We start from the raw sequence: 18,642 nt of genomic DNA on the forward strand, positions 1-18,642 counted from the left end.
GATGAACAGAGAGGAGGCATTCTATCTTTGAAAAATATGAACAGATGAATGGCACCATAATAGCTTCATTTGTAATGTGTAATAACTGGGGATAATCTCCAAGTGCTTGTTAAAAAAAAAAAAACAACCTGAAATACATTTTGAAATGGGATATATCCGTAGGTACGTGTCACTTATAAAAACGGGCTGATGGTAGCGATGTCCCCTTGGAGCAACCAAGCGAGCAGGCGGTGTTCTCCTCCCCGAGGGCTCCGCGGGGCGGGCACAGCGCCCGGCCGGGCTCCCCGCCCCGCGGGCATAAGAAGCCAGCGCGTCCCCGCGGTGCCGGACACGCCGCATCGCTGTGACACAGCCCCGCCGCAGCAGGGAGGTGAGAGCGATGGGGATGCCGGGCTGTCCCTGCCCGGGGGAGCGAGGGGGGTGTTGTCAGGGCAGAATCACCACATCGCCTGTGCTCTGCAGCACTCCTCAGCCTTCCTCATCCACTTCCTCAGAAGGCAGGGCTGAGCATGAAAAGGGTATTTTTGTTAGGAAATCTCCTACCCTGTCTGCTACCCAGTCTTCGTGTTCTCACTGACTGCTGAGCTGGGGGGGAATCAGCTGTGGGATCAGATTCAGTGCCTTGTGGTGGAGAAAAGGGAGCCAGGTCGCAGGGCAGGAGATATTTACCGATGGGATATGAATGAAACGAGTGCCAGGCAATAAGGTTTCTTTATTTTCCCAGCTTTTGGGCTGGCAGCTCTCCCTCTCAAAGAAATCAGAGTCTCTTTGGTTTGTCCGTTTGTGAAGTCTGCAGGGAATGCTGCAGTCTGAATTATTATCATATCCCAAGAGGGTCTCCAGACCAAGTATGGGAGAGGGAGGTTTGAGAGGTGCTCACTTTGACCTGCTGGCAATCATCAAAACTGGTTCCTAGCGGGTTCCCCTGACTGCTGGGCTGGAGGCAGGTCTGCAGGCAGAGGCACAGCCCAGGGGACCTGTGACAGCAGGGACAGCAAATCCTTTCTGAAGCTCTGGAGCTGACCCCATGCCTGCCCCTCTCCTCGTCTTGTGGCTCTGCTGTCTTCCAGAGCCCCTGGCAGCAGAGTTTTGGTTTCTTGTGACCTTCCCCCCGAAGCCAGGGCTGCTGCCAGTGCTTCCCAGCAGAATGCCTTGAACGGTCCGACCTTGCTGATCCATGGGTGGAGCCCCGGGGTGGCCGTGCTTCCCAGTCAATAGGAATTCCTGGAGCTTGCCCAGGCTGGTGCTCCCAGCGTCCCCTCTGACCTCAGGGCCGCGCCACGACCATGTCTGAGCTGGAGAAGGCGATGATCGCCATCATCGATGCCTTCCACCAGTACTCCGGGAAGGAGGGAGACAAGCACAAGCTGAAGAAATCGGAACTGAAGGAGCTCATCAACAACGAGCTGAGCCACTTCCTCGGGGTGAGTGCTGCCCTCCCCGCAGCCTGGCGGGGCTCAGGGGCCAGCCAACAGCCCCTGCACTCCCCAAACTCTGTCTCCCATGGGAAGCCAGCACAGGTGAAGAGGTTTATATACACAGCAGGGCATTAAATCCTTTGCTCCAGCTCTACAGAGCAGCAGGATGAGGGGAACAGCCCATATGGGGTGTGGGTTGGATACTAGGGAAATGACCTTCCCTGACACAGGCCTTGCCCCAAGGGGCTCAAGATGTCCCTTCCCAGCAGCACAGCTGTGGCTGCAATTCCCCGGGGCACAGGACACTGCCCCACCAGACTGGGAACAGCCACAAGATATTTGGGATGTGTCTGAACAGATTCAGCCATGAGAGCACCTGGGAAATGGGGAAATGTTACTGTCTGGGCCTTGCTGTGGTCCTCCCCAGCTTTGGCTGCCTGTTTCTATCCCTTCAGGAAATCAAAGACCAGGAGACTGTGGACAAAGTCATGGAGGCACTGGACTGCGATGGGGATGCAGAGTGCGACTTCCAGGAGTTTGTGGCCTTCATTGCAATGGTCACTGCTGCTTGCCACGAGTTCTTTGAGCATGAGTGAAGTGGTGGGAAGCAGGTGAGCCCTTCTGCTCATGCTGGAGAGAGGCAAGGCAGCATTGCTCCTCCAGGAAAAGGACTGGCCGTGATTACAGACCCCTTAGAGTTCAGCTTGCGCTAGACTTAAGCAGCTTATTAAAAGTGCTGTGGCTTTGTGAACAAGGAGCACTTGTGTGGCTCAGGAAGGGCTCTTGGCTAGTGCCCATTGGGCTGGGTGCAGTGAGAGAGTGCCTTGCCTCAAGCTCCTTCCCTGCTGTTTTAAGTCAGGAATTTGCATGGGGCTGGAAGCAGAGGAATGCTGTGATCCAAGCTCACATGCAAAGGCAAAAAGGAAATTCAGGAGTTGAAGGAAAAGATGATGCAGAGGGGCTGGTTTTGGAAACTTGCTGCTGAGCCCACTGGCCTGAAGGGGAAGGCTCCCAGTGATTCCTGTGGGCTCCAGGCATGGCATTAGAAACCAGCTCCTGTCCCATCACAGCTGCTCAGCAGAGCCCACCCATTTCTGGTACATTGAGACGCCCTTGGCTTGCAAGGCAAAGTGTAACAATCTAAAAGCATAACCATCTGACAGCTGAGGCTTTTCACTTGTTGATCATTCCTGCTTTTAGCAGCCTGCAGAACTGGAAGCAACAGCATATGAGGCTCCTGCACTGGGTCAGCTCCTGGGCCTGGGATATGCCTTGACAAGGTGTCCAGGCTCAGTGAGAAGGGAAGTGGGAGTGGCCCAGTGTGACCACAGACCAGGCACAGCCTCTTGAGTCTGTGGAAATGATAAGGAATAAAACGTTGGTTTGGCCTCTGGTGAAAAACGTGTCCTTTTGTGCCAGGCTACTCTGCACTGAGAGAGAAAGGCTGGGGGATCAACTCTGAAGCACTGCTACAGCCCATGCCCCTGGGGTTCTTGTTGGGCATCGACCCCTCTTCTCTTTCCTGGTGTCATTGTGACTGGCCAGACAACCACGATTGTCACAGCACCGAGTTCCAGCTGGCTGCCCACACTGCCAGGTGTACCTGCCAGGACAAAGGAACACAAGGGCCCTCTGCAGGATGTCACTGCTGCTGTTGGGGTCATCCAGGGGCTTGCAGTGGTGAGCCCTTGCAAAGTCTCAGCTAAACCCAGGACAACCCCCCCAAGGCCTATGCTTTGCTTTTTCAGTGTGCACCTGCCATCCAGCTCAGCAACACCTGGGAGTTCACCCCAGAATAAATCTGAAACATTCTGCTTCAACAGCATTCCCTCAGTGTACTGAGGGCCAGTGACAGCAGCATGTTAGTTCAGGAGACAGAGCTTGGCATTGCCTGGTCAGTACATTTTATACTCCCACTAATCAGGTAAAAATCCACCAACCAACCAACCTAAAAATGGTCCTTATACCTTCAGTGCAAGCTGGGATTTCAATGTCACACTCATTCAATGTAAGATGAATTACAGATTTTTGAATCCTGTCCTCCTTAGTTTTGAGAAATATGAGTTCAGTTGCTTTGGCATTGAAATCCAGCGTGCTTTAAACATGTCCCACTCAGCACTTTCTGCATGTGAGGCACAATGCCTGGCTGGAATTAAAAGTGAGAAAAACAGCAAAGGCTCCAAGATGCCATTGTCTTGTTATGTGCAGTGCTTTTAAACACAAAACACATTTTGCAGGATCAGTTCTTGTTTGTTTCCTAAATCTGCTGTCAGTACAAATGGTTCCTCTGAGTGCCTCACCTCTCTTGCCTTTTCAAACAAAACACTTGCCTTCTTTTAACAGACTACAACTTAATTTACTTCCACAAACAAGGGTCTAAGTAAAAGCAGGTGGTCTGGTCAGGAACCCTTGAAACTCTGGGTTAAAAAACCTCCCAGGGCTCTTTTCCAAGATGGAATGCCCTGTAACCACAGAGTGTTCTGCACACTGTGAGCTGATTGTGGGCCCAGCAGTCTGACCCATCTGCTGCACCTCAAAGTGTTTGCACTGAACTTTGTGTCAGAGAAAGGAAACCACTTGGAAGCACACTTGGGAGTAATGCTGGCGCAGCACATCATTTTTTCTGGATAGAAGTTAAACAAACACCCTACCTACCATAAGCCACATTGCAAGAGGGACAGGAAGAGTTCTTTTGGGGATTTTTTTACAGCCTTTCCAAACTGCTGCAGCTGTTACAAGTGACATAATTAAAAAAATTTTGTTTTATTAAATTTTGTTTTAATTAATCCTAATTATATAAGTATATTAATTATAAGCAGTACGTTAGTCTTATATCATTTTAAGCCAGCATTTGGCAAAGTTGTCAAAGGTTACTTTTATGGGAACACAGCTTGGGAAAATTTCTGACACATTAAGTTTTGATAAACTAAATCTGATATGCTTCAATGAACAAGGCCTGGGAGAGAAAGATGCATTGTTGAAGCTGGACATCTGGAATGCAGAATTTAGGGACTACAAGGACATTTTGCAGAAACCAGAAGAGACTAACAAAGACTGTGTCTGTGTGTTGAAAAGTCCCTACTGGAGAAAACAGATACTAAAACCCCTAAAAATATGGCCTAATTAGCATGAACAGTGAGGAATCAATAATCAACAGAGGACAGTATACTAATGAATGAAATATAATTATGCAATTTAGAACCAATGAACATTAATTTGTTTGCTAAAAATGTAGAAATAGGTGGAAAAGTTTTGTATCAGTGCCTGTGTAGAGGCTGGAATTTTGTCAGCCATTTACAAACCCTGGCCAGGAATAAAGAACTGCCTCACTCTCCAGCGCTACAAAGACACTATTAGAGGGCATGAGGACACATTTTTGTCCTTGCACATTTTTCCCTGTGAGACATCTATCCAGATCTTCCATCCTTGTGAGGCTGCAATGTGCATGGTGGTACTTCGAGCTGAAAAGGGCTGCGCAGAGAGCACTGTGCTCTACCAGCTTCCTGAAGGTTTTAAAAGAAAGGGGGCTTCCCCTTGAATGTGGTGCAAATGCAAGTTTAGACAACATTTCACAAGTTTCACCAGTTTCAGGGGCAAACTCTGGGCAAGCTTTGTGTCCTGGCACAGCTCTCTGTGCTGGGCGCAGCGTCCCGGCCGTGAAAGGAGCGTGGCTGCCCCTGGCCTGCCAGCCCAATTCACAGTCCTAAGCTGGCAGTCTTGAGGGTAAAGTTAAACAAGAACTACTTGTGCTGCTACCTATTCCTCTTCCAGCCCCCCTGTGGAAACAACTGCACCTACCTTAAGGCTCTGAGATCCAGAGAACACAATGGTAGAGGCAGCAGGGAAGGGAAGGACAGAGTGCACCTGTGAGTTTGATGTGGCTTATATGGGACACGTGGGAGGTGCAGCCTGTGAATATCAGGTTGCACAGGGAAGAAGGTAGGTTGGCAAGTGCCTTCTGTCCTGGCACATCTGTCAGTCAGGACTGCAGCTGCAAACACTTCGCTCTAACAATGGACTCTGCCACTTTGAGAGAACATGCTAATACTATATATATAGTTTAGAAGGAAAATGTGAATCACTAGTGTGTTTTGTCTAGCTTACAGACTGCAAAGGGACTATGAAGGCCAGCAGTGGCTTTTTGTTGTAGGACTTTTTCTTTGCGAGCAGCTGCTGGACATTTTGAAGGGGTTTGGGATCTGCGAGAGTTGGAGTGCAAGATGGCACACAGATCTTGAGGGAAAGTGCCTATCTCCAGGGAGCTGGATGCAGTTCAGAGGGTGTGAGTTACATGTTGAGCAGCTGATGGCACAGAAAAGGTTCTAAAAGGAAGAGGCCGTGCTGCAATTGCCTTTTATTTTGCAGCCTCTAAACTGCACAGCCAACACAACCACACGATAGCGCTGTCGACTCACAAAACAGGAACATGCACTGAGCTCAGCTCAAAACCACCCCCAGGACACAGCCAAGTCAGAAACGTCCCCGCTCTCAAATCAGCTCTGTCAGGACAAAAAGGTTTGGCTGATCTTCCCCTTCCAAGAACAAACTCTTCCTTGCAGCACACTCAAATGGCAACAAGAACTCCTCTGCCCTAACAAACCTTTTCACTCTTGCTGAGTCTGGTAACAAACTTGAAAACATCTGCCAAAAGCAGGGCTCACGAAAGTGTCAGTGGAGAAAGCTTTTTACTGCCTACAATTTCAACTGCACCCATCAAACTACAAACACTCACCCTGTATCACCATTTTCCTTCTCAGCTCTAGGTACCATCCTAAACCTTCAGTCTCAGAGTCAGGATCCAAATGGAATGGCACCAGGGACTGCTCCCACACTAAAGCTACAAGGGACAAAAACTCAACAGATTGGCCTCTGCATTCCCACTGACAGTTCAACAGCTCTAACCCAGAGAGCTGCATATTGGGAAAAGCCTTCAAATTCACTGAGACCACCCAAAGTGCCCCTCCAAATTTGCTTTCTTTGCCAACAAGAGCAACAAGAACTCCACCTCAAAAGAAATGGCATCCCCTCCTCCAAAATCCAAACCATCCAGGGACTGATCCCCTACCAAGGTGTCAGAACACTGGTATTGGGCATTACCTGTCCAGGACACTTGATCAGCTGCACACCAAGACATAGTGCAGCTGCTTACCTTGTCCAAAAGAAGTGTGCTGGCAGAATTTCAAGAAGATTACCTCTGAGAAGTGGAAAACACATGCCAAATTGAGTCTTTCAGGAAGGAGACTGCCTTTCAAAGATGGGTACCAACTCCATGATTGAGTCAGTCCTTCCAAACCAAATGTGCCAGGAGATAAAGCTGCTGTTTCCCTTAAGCTGCACAACACAGCTTCTGATCTGCACCTCCAACACTGGGGCTTCTTGCTTGCCTTCCCATAAGAAAGCATTGCCATTCTCATTCAGGAACTTACCAAGCACAAGTTGCATACCACATCCAGCATTGAATATGTCCAACAATGGCTCCTACCAGAAATGTCTTGCTGGACTACAGCATGCCCTTAGCTTCTCAGCACTATGCAGCCCGGTGTTCTGCCTCTCTTGTCATCTGAATCTAACTGAAAACACTTTTAGCACAGCAGCACGATCTGGGCGAAGAGAAGGAGACATGAAGCACATGTTTTTGTCCTGGAACATTTCTGTGTGAGGCTTCTGTTGGGATCTTTAATCCTTATGAAGCTGTAATGTGCACAGTGGTCCTTTAGGCTGATCCCTGTGGCCTCAGTGCCTACTGACACCTTCAGTGTTGGTTATTTCAAGCTGCTGGACATGCTGGTGCTGCTGTTTCTGCTCGTGCTTTTCCTTTTCACTAGTGCTTCCTCCCTGGCAGTCATCAGCCCGGATCTGGCATCAGGCCTTTCTGTCCAGCTGGTGCCTTCTGCAATGTCTCCCAAGGGTATGAAGTTCAGTGGCTGTCCAGCTGCAAACCAAGCAGGAACATGGCCAGTCTGTGCCTGGAGCTGGAGCCCAGAGGCCTGGAAAGGCTCAGCCATGCATGGAGCATGGAGCAGCAGTGACATCCTAACAGCCCTGCCCTGCCAGCCCCATGGCAGGGATGTCATACCTGACACAGTGACGACAGCATTGCAGCTTGGCAGAGGCTCAAAACACAGGAATTTCAGGACCATCCAAGTTTTACAACTGCTTTACCTGCAAAGCAATTGCGGTGAGGTTTTGCAGAAAAAAGCTCTTAATGCATTAAATTGTCTATAATATGAGTGAGAACTATGCTAAGCCAAGGTTTTGACTTAACAGCTTAAGTTTCAACATTCATCAAGTCACATTGTCAAGAGCTGTTCTGAAATGTTTAATAAGCTTTTTGTTTTAAGATTTACTTTACAAGGCAACTTGTATCACTTTCATCAGTATCTCAATACAAAAGTCTTACAATGCTTTGTTTGCTAAAAAAAAACCTACAACATGGAACTGGGGGTCAGGGAGTTGTCTCCTTTTGCCAGCTGTTTTGGGAGGAGGGGTGTCCCACAGCCTGCTGCTGGAGGCTGCTGGACTCAAGCAATAAGTTACACAAGTTCTGTACATAATTACAGTCAGAGTATGCAGCTGTATTATACACCACAGGTAAACACCATCAGGGCCTATAACTACTATAAAGGAGAGCTTTTTCTTGAAGATTTCAGAGTTTATTTGACCATGGATAAATCTGTTCTATCAGGGGACTGACATCCATCTTTCGTAGGCACCGATCCAGGCAGAATTGCCTTGCAGAAAAAAACTGGCTCTTTTGCAAACTTGTGCAGCATTTTAAAAAAAATTATGTAGCTCTCAAGTCTTTAACAAATTTATAAAAATAATTATTTGCTACTCTTGTGCCTACCTTCAAACACAGAATTACTTTAATAACTTCATATTCTCTTTCTGCATTAGGTTCGCTGCAGTATTAGATCAGGCAGAAACTTCAAAATCTTAATTAGTCCAACTGTGACTCAACCAACTGGATATTTTAGCCAGAACAAAAGAGTTTAACTACAACTCCAAAGAAAACAAAGGAAGCTTGTACCACAGCAGCTCAAGCTAACTAACACTGAATGGGTTTTCCATGGTGGGAAAAAAAAAGTTACTATTTCAAGTTTTCGCACAGAATATTCAGGAAAAACATTTTGTAAGCCTATGCTTTGTAAACATTTATACAAATCATTCAGAGTGGCTTTGGAATGGATTTTCAAATCCTTGGCATTGTGCAGGGCAGGAATTAACAGCTCACACTACGAAATCAAGCAACTTTGACATGGAGTTGGAAGAGCAAGAGCACTGAAGGCTCCTGCATCAAGTACTTAAAACTGGGTATTACTTTGTATTTTATTATAAAGTTTATAGCATTACAGAGTCCAGCATGGCACTGTAAGTAACCTTGTTACAGCATTTGTTTTCGCTTGGTACAAAAAAGCTGATCAGCAGCATAACTGTTACACTGAATCCAGGATTGGAAGGGGTTGGCTTCTTCTGAATAGAGATGAGTCAGTGTTTTAAAATAAAAAGGCTGCATTTTTAAATCTCAAATATGTGCAAAATTCCTTTCAGTAGAGAATGTGGTAGAGGTGTGTGCAATGTTGAAGGACACGCCCCAACCCCAATATACTGCAGTCACGTGGAGGGTGAACTCTGGATGGTAACTCACGACTTTGGGTGCTGCTTCCAGGAGTCCTCCTCACAGCTGGTGCTCTCTCCCCACCCCACTCTATGTCCATTTATGCAGTGCATCAAGTACTGACATTCATAATTATTCTCTCCCCTCTGCCCCCCCTCCTAAAATAAAATTGGTCCATGATAGTTCTAATAAGCTTCCTTCAGGAATTCCAGTAAACTCTCCATCCTAAGACAGCTGTGACTGTTACAATGGATTTATGAAAGCAAATGCAATCTGGGAGATGAAGGGCTGCATGTAAAGAGAAGTATCTCCATTTTCCTAGGGTCTTCAACAGCTTTTAAAAACAAGAGCATGGATTCCAACGTTATTATGAGGAAAGCCCCTTGGATTTTGGTGCTTTAGCCTTGATGTTATTTGCTGTTTTCACATGTTGTAGGCAACATAAATAGGATCCAACTGATCAGCTAAAAATCCATCTCTCAAGTGCATCCGTTGTTTCTCGCCGCGGGAGTTGATGGGAATGACCCCGGGATCCACGATGACCACGACACCAACAATGAGATAATGCTCCTCCAGGACCACGTTTGTCACCAGTGCCACCAGGTCCAGCGCTTCCTGCTCTGAGCCTTCCAGCTCCACCACCACCACCAGCAGGTTTGTCCACGTAAACACAGCACTGTTGGCATGACACACGTGTTAATGGGGAGGAAAAAACTCCCAGACAAGTTATTAAGAGAGATTATTAAAAGAAAGACAAGGTCTCCCAAAGCTCACAACTAAACCTGAATGCTTTGAGGCTGGAGAGGACCTACAGCCAATGATATACATAACTCACTAGGGCCAAATGGGAATAACACATGTGAGAAGACATCATCCATGAAATCCTTGAGATGTGTTTACCACACCCACAGGTGTGCATTCCACCACTGCCAAGGAACTAACAAGTTCTTCTGCTTTAGAAGCAATAAAATGATACAGAGGAATAATGCTGTGGCTCTTACCATTCTGCAATGCTCTTATGTGCCCTGATGACAGAGGTTTCTATGTCGATGGGGTGGTACCTCATTCCTCTGAGCTCCAGGGTTTCATCCAAAGAGCCCACCACATACAAGGCATCGTGCCTCTCTGCAAGACAGCACACACATTTCAACACCATCACAGCTGCAGGACAAACACAGTCACTTGTATGTGCTTACTCCTGACCTTCTAAGATGTTCCCAGTGCTTACTAGGGGAAAGTCTATAATGCAAGCTCCAGCATCTTAAAGAATTAAAAACTCATGTAGTACTTCTGCCTGTGACTCAAAGCAACTGAAACCACAATGAAAAGAATTTCTGCGTCATCCAGTTCTGTCCTTTCTCTCATGTAATGTAACCTCTGTTCATAAACCCAAGTAAAATCCACTGTTAAAACATCTTTCTGTTTCACTATTCTTACCAGAGAACTTTACTTTCATCGCACAACCACTTTTTCAATTCCCAGATTTAACTCTTTTTTCTTTTTAACACCAGCTTATACACACTTGTCCTCATGCCAGCAAAACTCTACTCAGTTTCTTAAGATGCCACGGTTTACACAGTAAGAACAACTCTGTCCTCTGCACAGCCTCAGCTTCACCAGGTTAAATAAGCAAAGTTCTCCTAGATCCTAACCTGAAGGACACACTCTCCACATTCATCCTTGTAACTCTGCTCAGTTAAATTTTGCTATTTCTTTGTGAACTATTTTATAGTCTTGCTTAGTTGTGTTACTGGAGGTGAAAATCATGCTGGGAAGTTGTATTTCATGTATAGTGTAAATTCACTGCCCAAAGCCTCTTAAAAACTAAAGGACAACTGACACTGTTACATGATGATAAAAATCTCTGTGATATGTGATTTTTCAGAAAGCTACAAGGCACAAAAACTTGCCATTATTTTTCAGTGAGATCAGTTAGGACACTGATATTACTCATGTGGACACAATTCATTTAAGCCCCAATCACAGAAAAAGAGCAATATAGATTTGTTACTAAGTTACAAGCATTCAAACTCCTTTCCTTAGAATGTTCAGAGACTTATTTCTTTACATATATGATAATCAAGAGCTATATCTGCTTTGTATTCTGTATCTGAACAGAGCAAATAGAAGATAAACTCTTCCCAAGTGTAGATATCTTGGCTTAGACAAAAAAGCCCCAAGATTAATAATTTATTTTCTATATAGGAAAGTTTCTCCTCTAGACCTTTAGCTTCTGAAAGACTGCAAATTCACTGGTGTCTGTGCATGTCCTGAACCTGCTGAATGATAGAACATCTATGTCACCATGATATCTTCTGAAAAATCCTCTTTGCCCAGGATTTTTTCTCCCAAGAAGCTGAGAAGCCTCAGAGTGTGTTTTGCTGCTTTGGAATGCAATACGGAGATTGGTCATTAAGAAAAAAAACAATTCACATGCTGGATAAACAATCACAGCCAGTTTTGTCGGACTCTCTGAGGAGTCACAGGTTTTTATTATTCATTCTTTTCTAGCCTTCTGATGTATCTTTTTCTCTATTCTTTTAGTACAGTATTTTCTTTAGTATAATACAATATAATATTGTAATGCAATAAATCAGCCTTCTGAGAACCTGGGAGTCAGATTGACCTCTTCCCTCGTCCTGGGACCTTCACAAATGCAAAACATCTCCTCCTTAACGCACGAGTTTTCTGTGGTGGAGGCCAGTACAAGCCAGCTGGACAGCCCAGTCTCTGCTGGCCCAGCCCCCAGGAGCCCGACCCCGTGCCCTGCAGGAGCAGGTGCTGCTCTCACCCCCGCTGGCGTCGGTGAGCTCGGTCCTGCGCAGGAAGCCCAGGTAGCCGGTGCGAGCCCACACGGTCTGCGTGTCCCCGAAGCTCAGGCGAGCCGTGAAGTGATCGGCGTGCAGCGCTTCCTCTCCGTACACCGTGTAGTAGCCAGTGGCGTTGTGGGGGCTGCTCACCCAAATCTAGGGGATAAACCAAGCCCAGCTGGAATGAACACAGCTTATTTTGCCAGACACAGACAGCATCGTTAATTGATTTAAAAGATCTGTTTCACTGACAATTTTGACTATTCCAAAATGGCAGTTTTATTGAAAGTATTAACTTCTGACCAGAGAAAAGGAGTTTTATATACATGTAACTGGGTAGGCAATTAAAGGAAGGCATTTATCTAACAGGAGGTATTGATGTGGCACATCACTGCCCACAAACACAGCACAACAGTAGCAAATCTTTACCTCTCCTAAATGCGAGTCTCCCAGAGGTCCCTTGGTTTCTGTGTGTGCTATGATGACCTTTACTCCCGGGAGAATCTCAAATAAGAAGCAAACAGAAGTTAAGAAAATGGATTCATCAAAAGAAAAGTTAGTCACAAATCAACAGTCTGTGCTTCCCTTTCTACACCACAGACACTAACCATGTTTTCCTACTACAGATGTTTAACTTGTTAAATAATTCTAACTCTGAGCAGCCATTTTGCAGCTTCAGCGTTGGTTTCACACCTAGAAAATGCCTTCCATGTGAAGGCCTCAGATTTGTTTTGATGGTTGCAATTTATCCTATTGCTTCATGTCATGCACCTGGTTTCACTTAACTGCTCAATCACAACCTGTTCTCCTGGACACATTCTGGTTAGCCAATCTCATCCCACACATTCTTTAATGAGATCCAGGTGACGCAGCTCCCCACCCAGGTGAGGGCCATGAGGACATAGTGAGTGTCATAATGGCTTTCAAGTGAAACAGGAGTTTTAGAGTAGATGCTGGGAAGAATTCTCCCCTGTGAGGGTGGTGAGGCCCTGGCTGGTAAAGGTTGTCCAGAGAAGGCTGTGGCTACCTCACCCCTGGAAGTGTCCAAGGCCTGGTTGGACAGGGCTTGGAGCAACCTGGACTAGTGGAAGGTGTCCCCCCACCCATGGCAGACAGGGACTGGAATGAGATGAGCTTTGAAGTCCTTTCCAACCCAAACCATTCCTTGATTCTGTTAGGAGGAAGGAACTGTCTCTCACCTTCCCAGACTCCATAAGTGGCAGACTGTGTGGAGAACCTCTCTCTACCAAACGCACCCTGAGAAAATAAGAGGAACACATTTGTACAAAGCTTTAAGAACTGCTGGAGATTAGGATTTTTTTTCTTTTTTTGTTTTCCTTTTTCTCTCAGGGAATTTTCTCCCTAAGAGATGACAATGACTGTATTTAAGAGAGACTGCTTGCACTCTTGTAGCGGAGGCGCTTTCTCTCGGGAGACAGCCCCTCTGTCTTCCACTGCTGCTTTGGGCTCTTCCATGACACTCCAACCCAGCAGCCTGTGCTCACCAGTACACCCCGTGGTTCCTGTTACAGCTGCAGAGTTCCTGCTATGTTCTGTTTGCCACTCAGGGAATGCTGAGGAACAGAGTTGTTTTGGTTTGAAGGAAGAATAAAAAAAAGACTAAGGGAGATTCTAACTGTGCTATTTCCACTTGGGATTGTTAGGGAGCAGATTTCTTGGAATTGCACAGCACAGGCAGGGAGGGAGTCAGCTGGCTGCTGCCAAGGATAATTCAATAAACCGGTGCAATGAGGGTCAAGTTTGTTCTCCACAGCCACTGAAGAGTTAATGCTTTAACACAGACTGTACCTGTCATGTCGAAGTGCTCTCATATCTACATAGACTGTTGTTGGATCTGGTCCTGCTGTGCCCTAAGAATAAGGAGCAAGAGACAAATTCAGCAGAAGCCACAACACCCTGCTTTCATTCTCACAGCCACGTAAATTCACAAATTTCTCTCCCTTTTTTACTGACACTTACAAAGCATTTCCCTAATGTCCAAGAAATAAAGTAGCCCCCCATTCTACAGTGACTAGTGTAGACCTTTGCTATTTATGGAATCAGTCAATGAATGCACAGGTGAAGTACGTAGTACAGGTAAGTCTAAGTTTGCAAAATTTTTAGATTTAAAATTCAGCTTTTAGGATTTTATTTGAGTAAGCACCTGCTGTATATAACCCACATAGCCAGTGCAAAAGGATGTAAGCACAAACCTATGTGGGCCTAGTTCCTAACACTGCAGAAGCAGATGGATTTTAGGACGTGACAAGCACACATGCATCACTATACCTGTTCAGCCAGCTTGCCCAGCCTGTTTGGCTGACAGCAGGACCACAAACAGAAGTAACAGAGGCCATCAAAGTGTGGGAAACAGAGAGAAAGGGGAAAAAAAAGAAAATACAAACAAAGAGGCACTGGAAACATAAGATACACACAGTAAGACAGAAAACAAAACTACACTGTTTTAGAATGAAAAGAAAATTTCCATTTCAGATTATTTAGGAGCTTGGCACTTTTATGCAAGTCTAAGATCACGTAACAAAAGAAGGCTACAGCAACTCATACACTGCTTTACAATAAATCCCTTCTCCCTCTGTAAGACTGTTTACAGCTTCAGAAACACCTCAGTGAACCAGTTTAGCAGGCCTGCAAGACATGTATTTAGCCTGCTAATTTGTATCAAAACTTTGGTCAGTCATTTACATTCATTTAAATCTGATTTAAAAAGTCTAATGGAGGTATCGCTTTGGCAGAATGGGAGAAAAGGGGTAGAAAACCCCTCCCACTAGAAAGGGTCTCAAGAATGGAAAAGAGAGATGAAAAAGGCATAAAATGAATGGGAAGTTTAACTGCCCAGCAGTCCTGTATTCCACACTGAGGTTTTTTGGAGTACTTTTCATGTTGCCATTCAATATTCTGCAGAAAAACTGTTTCTCACCCCTTTATCCCAAACTGGCTTTTGAAATTTTTATTCACACAGGCAATTTGGAAAGCTATTCTTTCACACTTGGCAGCTTTATTCAATGTTAAAATCTTAATTTGCAGTCATCTTGATTTCATGTGCATCCTTCCTGTTTTTCCACCTACTGATTTATAAAATCACTCTGACATTTCTTTATAGCCATTTGGCTTGGTCTTGTTAAAAATCCTTTCTCCTTTAATTGTGAAAGAAACTATAGAAACTAAGGAAACAATTGTGAATGGCAACATATTGAAGTAACTCATGTCCCAGAATATCTCTCTTGTAGGAAACCTAGAACACTGTAATATATTCTGAGAGCTAAAAAGGCTTTTCTTTATCTAGTGGGCACCAGGAAGGGGAAAAAAAAAGGAAAAACAACGTTTTGCAGAAGTACAGTAGCAATTTTCATAGAATCCTATTTTATTAAGTGTAATCCATACCAAGAAAACTGGAGATTAAATTTATAATTACACATACTTAATCATGTGCCCCCTAAAATATTCCCCACATACAAAGCTACATACTGCCTCACCTGAAACCTGAGCACTTTATTTACTAACTCAAGATCCTCCAAACTCCAGGGTGCTTTTCCCACCTTCCAGTCCTACTTAATAGCTGACTTTTCAGGTAAATTTTAGAATATAAATATATATATATGTTTATTATGTATGTATGCTTTTTAATCTCCTGATTGGAAAACAAATACCTAATTAAAAAAGTTAGATTTCATCTGGCTAAATTACACATAAAAGATTATTATCAGCTTAGTATGAATACTAAGATATCAAAGGTGGTTCTGGCCCACAGAATGTCATTATCTCCAGACTGTGAAGCATGGCTGAGTACTTTATGGGCATATCCTCCCTCTCAAATATTCCAATTTCACAACTTAAAGTAAAAAAAAAACAGTCCAGCTCTCACACAAGGTGAGACAAAAATATCTGCGTGTTGCTCATACTCATTTGAGATCTTTAAAAATAAAAAAAGCCCTGCCAACTGTGTCGATTTTCCTGGGTCTTATTTGTGAAATTCTGTCTTCCACATTTAATTCCACATTATACAAAACAAGACAAAACCTGAATCACACAAAAGCTGAAACAGCATTGCTTGTAACATGTCATATTTATGTACAGGAAGCTGTTTATTTAATGCATAGTAGGAAGGAAACAAGTTTCTTAGTACTGACCCTCTGGATTAAAAAAAGCAAATCAAGTGGTCAATTAGTACAGAAAAGTGACTATATCATAATCAACATAACATTAAACATCTTATTACAAAACTTAATTTAACTGGGTGATGAAGCAAGCAAGCAGTGGAGCTCTAGCTCATTACAAAAAGAAATGTATTCACCTGAATAAGATTTTCTACCAAGAGATTCTGTGTAAGGAAGAAGCAGTTTAAGCTCACCTGTAAGCAAATTGCTACGTTGACCCTGCACCCAAAGGTGGTGCTGACAGCACGAGCAGACAGGCCCAGGTCTTTGAAGAGCTTGGAGAATGACTGGGTGAGGGTGATCCTGGGTCTCTCCTCTGCCACCACCATGCAGGTGCGCACGCAGGACAGGTTGACCCCCTTCATCTGGAGGGTGGCAGGGAGAACAAACACTGTCACTTCAAAGGCAGCAGTTCTAGAAATAAACTGGTTTATTTGTGCAACAGAACGGCTTCGAAAGCACTAGGGTAAGGCATGAACTGTTTTAACACTACAGACACCGTGTAGCTGCAACACGGTCACTCAGCATTTTGGGCTGAAAAACCTCTGGAATGTCATTTTGCCACAGGGCTGGGCTGGTCAGGGACCTGCTGGCTCCCAGCACTGCACAGTTTAAGTGTCCCAGACATCACCAGCTCCTCTCAATGGGAATGTGAACCTGGAGCAACTGGCTGTGGGCCAGGATTCCTTTTGGTGAGGTCCAGTGGAACAAGACTTTTTGTTTTTATTGAGAGCACACAATGCAACCACTTTTTGTGAAGGAGGTGCCACACATTCCCAGGGGAAATCCTGGGCAGCTGAGTTACTACAGCTGTGGGAATGATCCTTCCTCTTTAAGGAAATTAAATCTCAGTTGAGAGATTTCCCTCCAAAATAAACAGATGTATTAGAGTATAACTGATGTTAGGTATCAAAGAATCATACAGCATATGCTTTGGGTAGGAAAGAAAGGACTTTAAGGCTCATCTCATTCCAACCCCTCTGCAGGAGCAGTGACACCTTTCTCTAGATCAGGCTGCTCCAAGCCACATCCAACCTGGCCTGGAACACTTCCAGGACAGGGAAGATTATATCCATTTTAGAACTTAACACTTTTGGTATCAAGTGATATCTAAAAGTAAGTGAGATTTGCTGAGTTTTTTTTCTTTTGGCTGTTTGGGGTGAGGTTTTTTGTGTTTGGTGGGGCTTTGGGATTTTTCCTTCTGTTGGTGTGTGATTTATCTGGGATTTTTTTTGTTTGGTGCTGGCTTTTTTCTTGTCTCAGAGACAAACAAGTTGATAGCTTGCTATGTATTTTGTCCAAAATCTCAAAAACATCCAGCAGCCCAGAGGCTGCACAAATAACAGAAAATGTAAGACTTTTTTTTCCTCCACCAGAAACATGGAAGCTGAGTCTTCCAGCAGTCTCAAAACTCCCCAAAAATCAAGTCATAATGGAAGGCTCTCATGGGAAATTTAAAACCTCATCTTCTCCAAGCCAAAATGAAATATTTTTGGAAAGATAGATGGGTGTTTGTGTCAGAATGTGGAAGGATGAAGCCCACTCACCCGGAGAACATCAGTCTGAGTCCCAAGGCCTTTGGTGCATATCTCCATCACGGAGTAGGAGCAGAAGGTGACACGCACTTTGTACTGGCTGACAGCAGACAGCCACAGGGACACATTGCTCTCCAGCTCCAGAGGAGGCACCAGGATGGACTGGTGACCTGAATATATGCTGGGGAGAGGAAACAATAGGAATATGAAAAATTAATTCATTAATGTGTGTATTAAAAGGCAAAAAAATTTGCAGTTTTGTGCAATGTGCTGCATTAGAGTAGGTATCTGGTAGAATCAAGTCAAGACTCACTCATTTTAAGAAACATTTAAGTGCTTCCTCTAGCAGTATTTCTTACTGCATACCAATCTTGCAGTGAACACCCTAAAGGTCTTGTCAAAACATATGGTTTAATCTCAAAATACTTCAAAAGGATTTACTTAATCAATGTGAAACAGACAGTGAAATCCTTTTTTTTTCTTCCTTAAATTTGGCATGCAATTAATTCCACTTGAAAACCTGAAGTTATTCTAGTAACTAACTGACTTAAATGGATTTTCTTATCGCAAAAGGTGTTTTCTGAACTATTGATAAAAAGGTGAATTTGGGTTTCTTTGGCAGTTTCACCCATTCCCTGGGGTTGTAGAGAGGAGAGGCAGAGCTCCAGAGCCGTACCTGCACAAGCACCACAGTGCAAAGCCCAGGCCACAGTAGGGGTCCAGGCAGATGGCAATCTGTCGGGATGGGTACAGCTCACACTGGAGCTTGATCGAGCGACATAAGGCACTTGTGGCTGCGTGTGACATCTGCAGAGGAAAACAGCACCTCTCAGGGACCTTCTTCTACAAAAAGGGTTTTACATATCTCTTTATAAAGGAATAAAACATGCTTATTTCTTGTTACTGTACCTTTACTCCTGCTAATATACCAGTAGTAGACACACTGAAGTCCAAGTATGCCAGCATATCTGGAGATGTAGGTCTGAAAACACTAGCCAGCTTCTTTTTAGGCATATCATCTATTTTAAATGTGTAAGTAGAGGAGAGTACCGTATTAATTTGGTAAACAGGCACAGGACAAAAAAT

The 18,642-nt window shown here is 44.6% G+C and overlaps 2 protein-coding genes across 6 annotated transcripts in view; one reads left to right on the plus strand and one right to left on the minus strand.

Moving 5' to 3' along the window:
- Positions 1-214: 214 nt before the first annotated feature.
- Positions 215-8,485, plus strand: S100B (S100 calcium binding protein B). Of its 2 annotated transcripts, none has more exons than XM_064433743.1 (3): positions 215-370; positions 1,272-1,424; positions 1,874-8,485. In XM_064433743.1, the coding sequence occupies exons 2-3, from the start codon at positions 1,287-1,289 to the stop codon at positions 2,012-2,014; spliced, it is 279 nt and encodes a 92-aa protein (XP_064289813.1). In that variant the 5' UTR covers positions 215-370; positions 1,272-1,286; the 3' UTR covers positions 2,015-8,485. The 2 variants fall into 2 exon arrangements, with proteins under 2 accessions (XP_064289813.1, XP_064289814.1); XM_064433744.1 differs by having other exon boundaries at positions 273-370; positions 1,071-1,424.
- A 163-nt stretch (positions 8,486-8,648) lies between these two features.
- DIP2A (disco interacting protein 2 homolog A) overlaps positions 8,649-18,642 on the minus strand; it is a 75,928-nt gene continuing 65,934 nt past the window's right edge. For 3 of the 4 annotated variants that reach the window (XM_064433738.1, XM_064433740.1, XM_064433737.1), the window contains 11 exons: positions 18,466-18,575; positions 18,233-18,363; positions 17,569-17,737; positions 16,216-16,386; positions 14,136-14,165; positions 13,656-13,717; positions 13,046-13,103; positions 12,276-12,350; positions 11,828-12,002; positions 10,038-10,161; positions 8,649-9,712 (listed from right to left, as the gene is read on the minus strand). In XM_064433738.1, the coding sequence (XP_064289808.1) occupies positions 9,460-9,712; positions 10,038-10,161; positions 11,828-12,002; positions 12,276-12,350; positions 13,046-13,103; positions 13,656-13,717; positions 14,136-14,165; positions 16,216-16,386; positions 17,569-17,737; positions 18,233-18,363; positions 18,466-18,575 (1,358 nt within the window). In that variant the 3' untranslated portion in view covers positions 8,649-9,459. The remainder of the gene's footprint in view (positions 9,713-10,037; positions 10,162-11,827; positions 12,003-12,275; positions 12,351-13,045; positions 13,104-13,655; positions 13,718-14,135; positions 14,166-16,215; positions 16,387-17,568; positions 17,738-18,232; positions 18,364-18,465; positions 18,576-18,642) is intronic. The other variant, XM_064433739.1, reaches the window with a different exon arrangement.

Source organism: Passer domesticus, chromosome 10 (assembly GCF_036417665.1).
Source record: "Passer domesticus isolate bPasDom1 chromosome 10, bPasDom1.hap1, whole genome shotgun sequence".
Lineage (NCBI taxonomy): Eukaryota > Metazoa > Chordata > Aves > Passeriformes > Passeridae > Passer > Passer domesticus.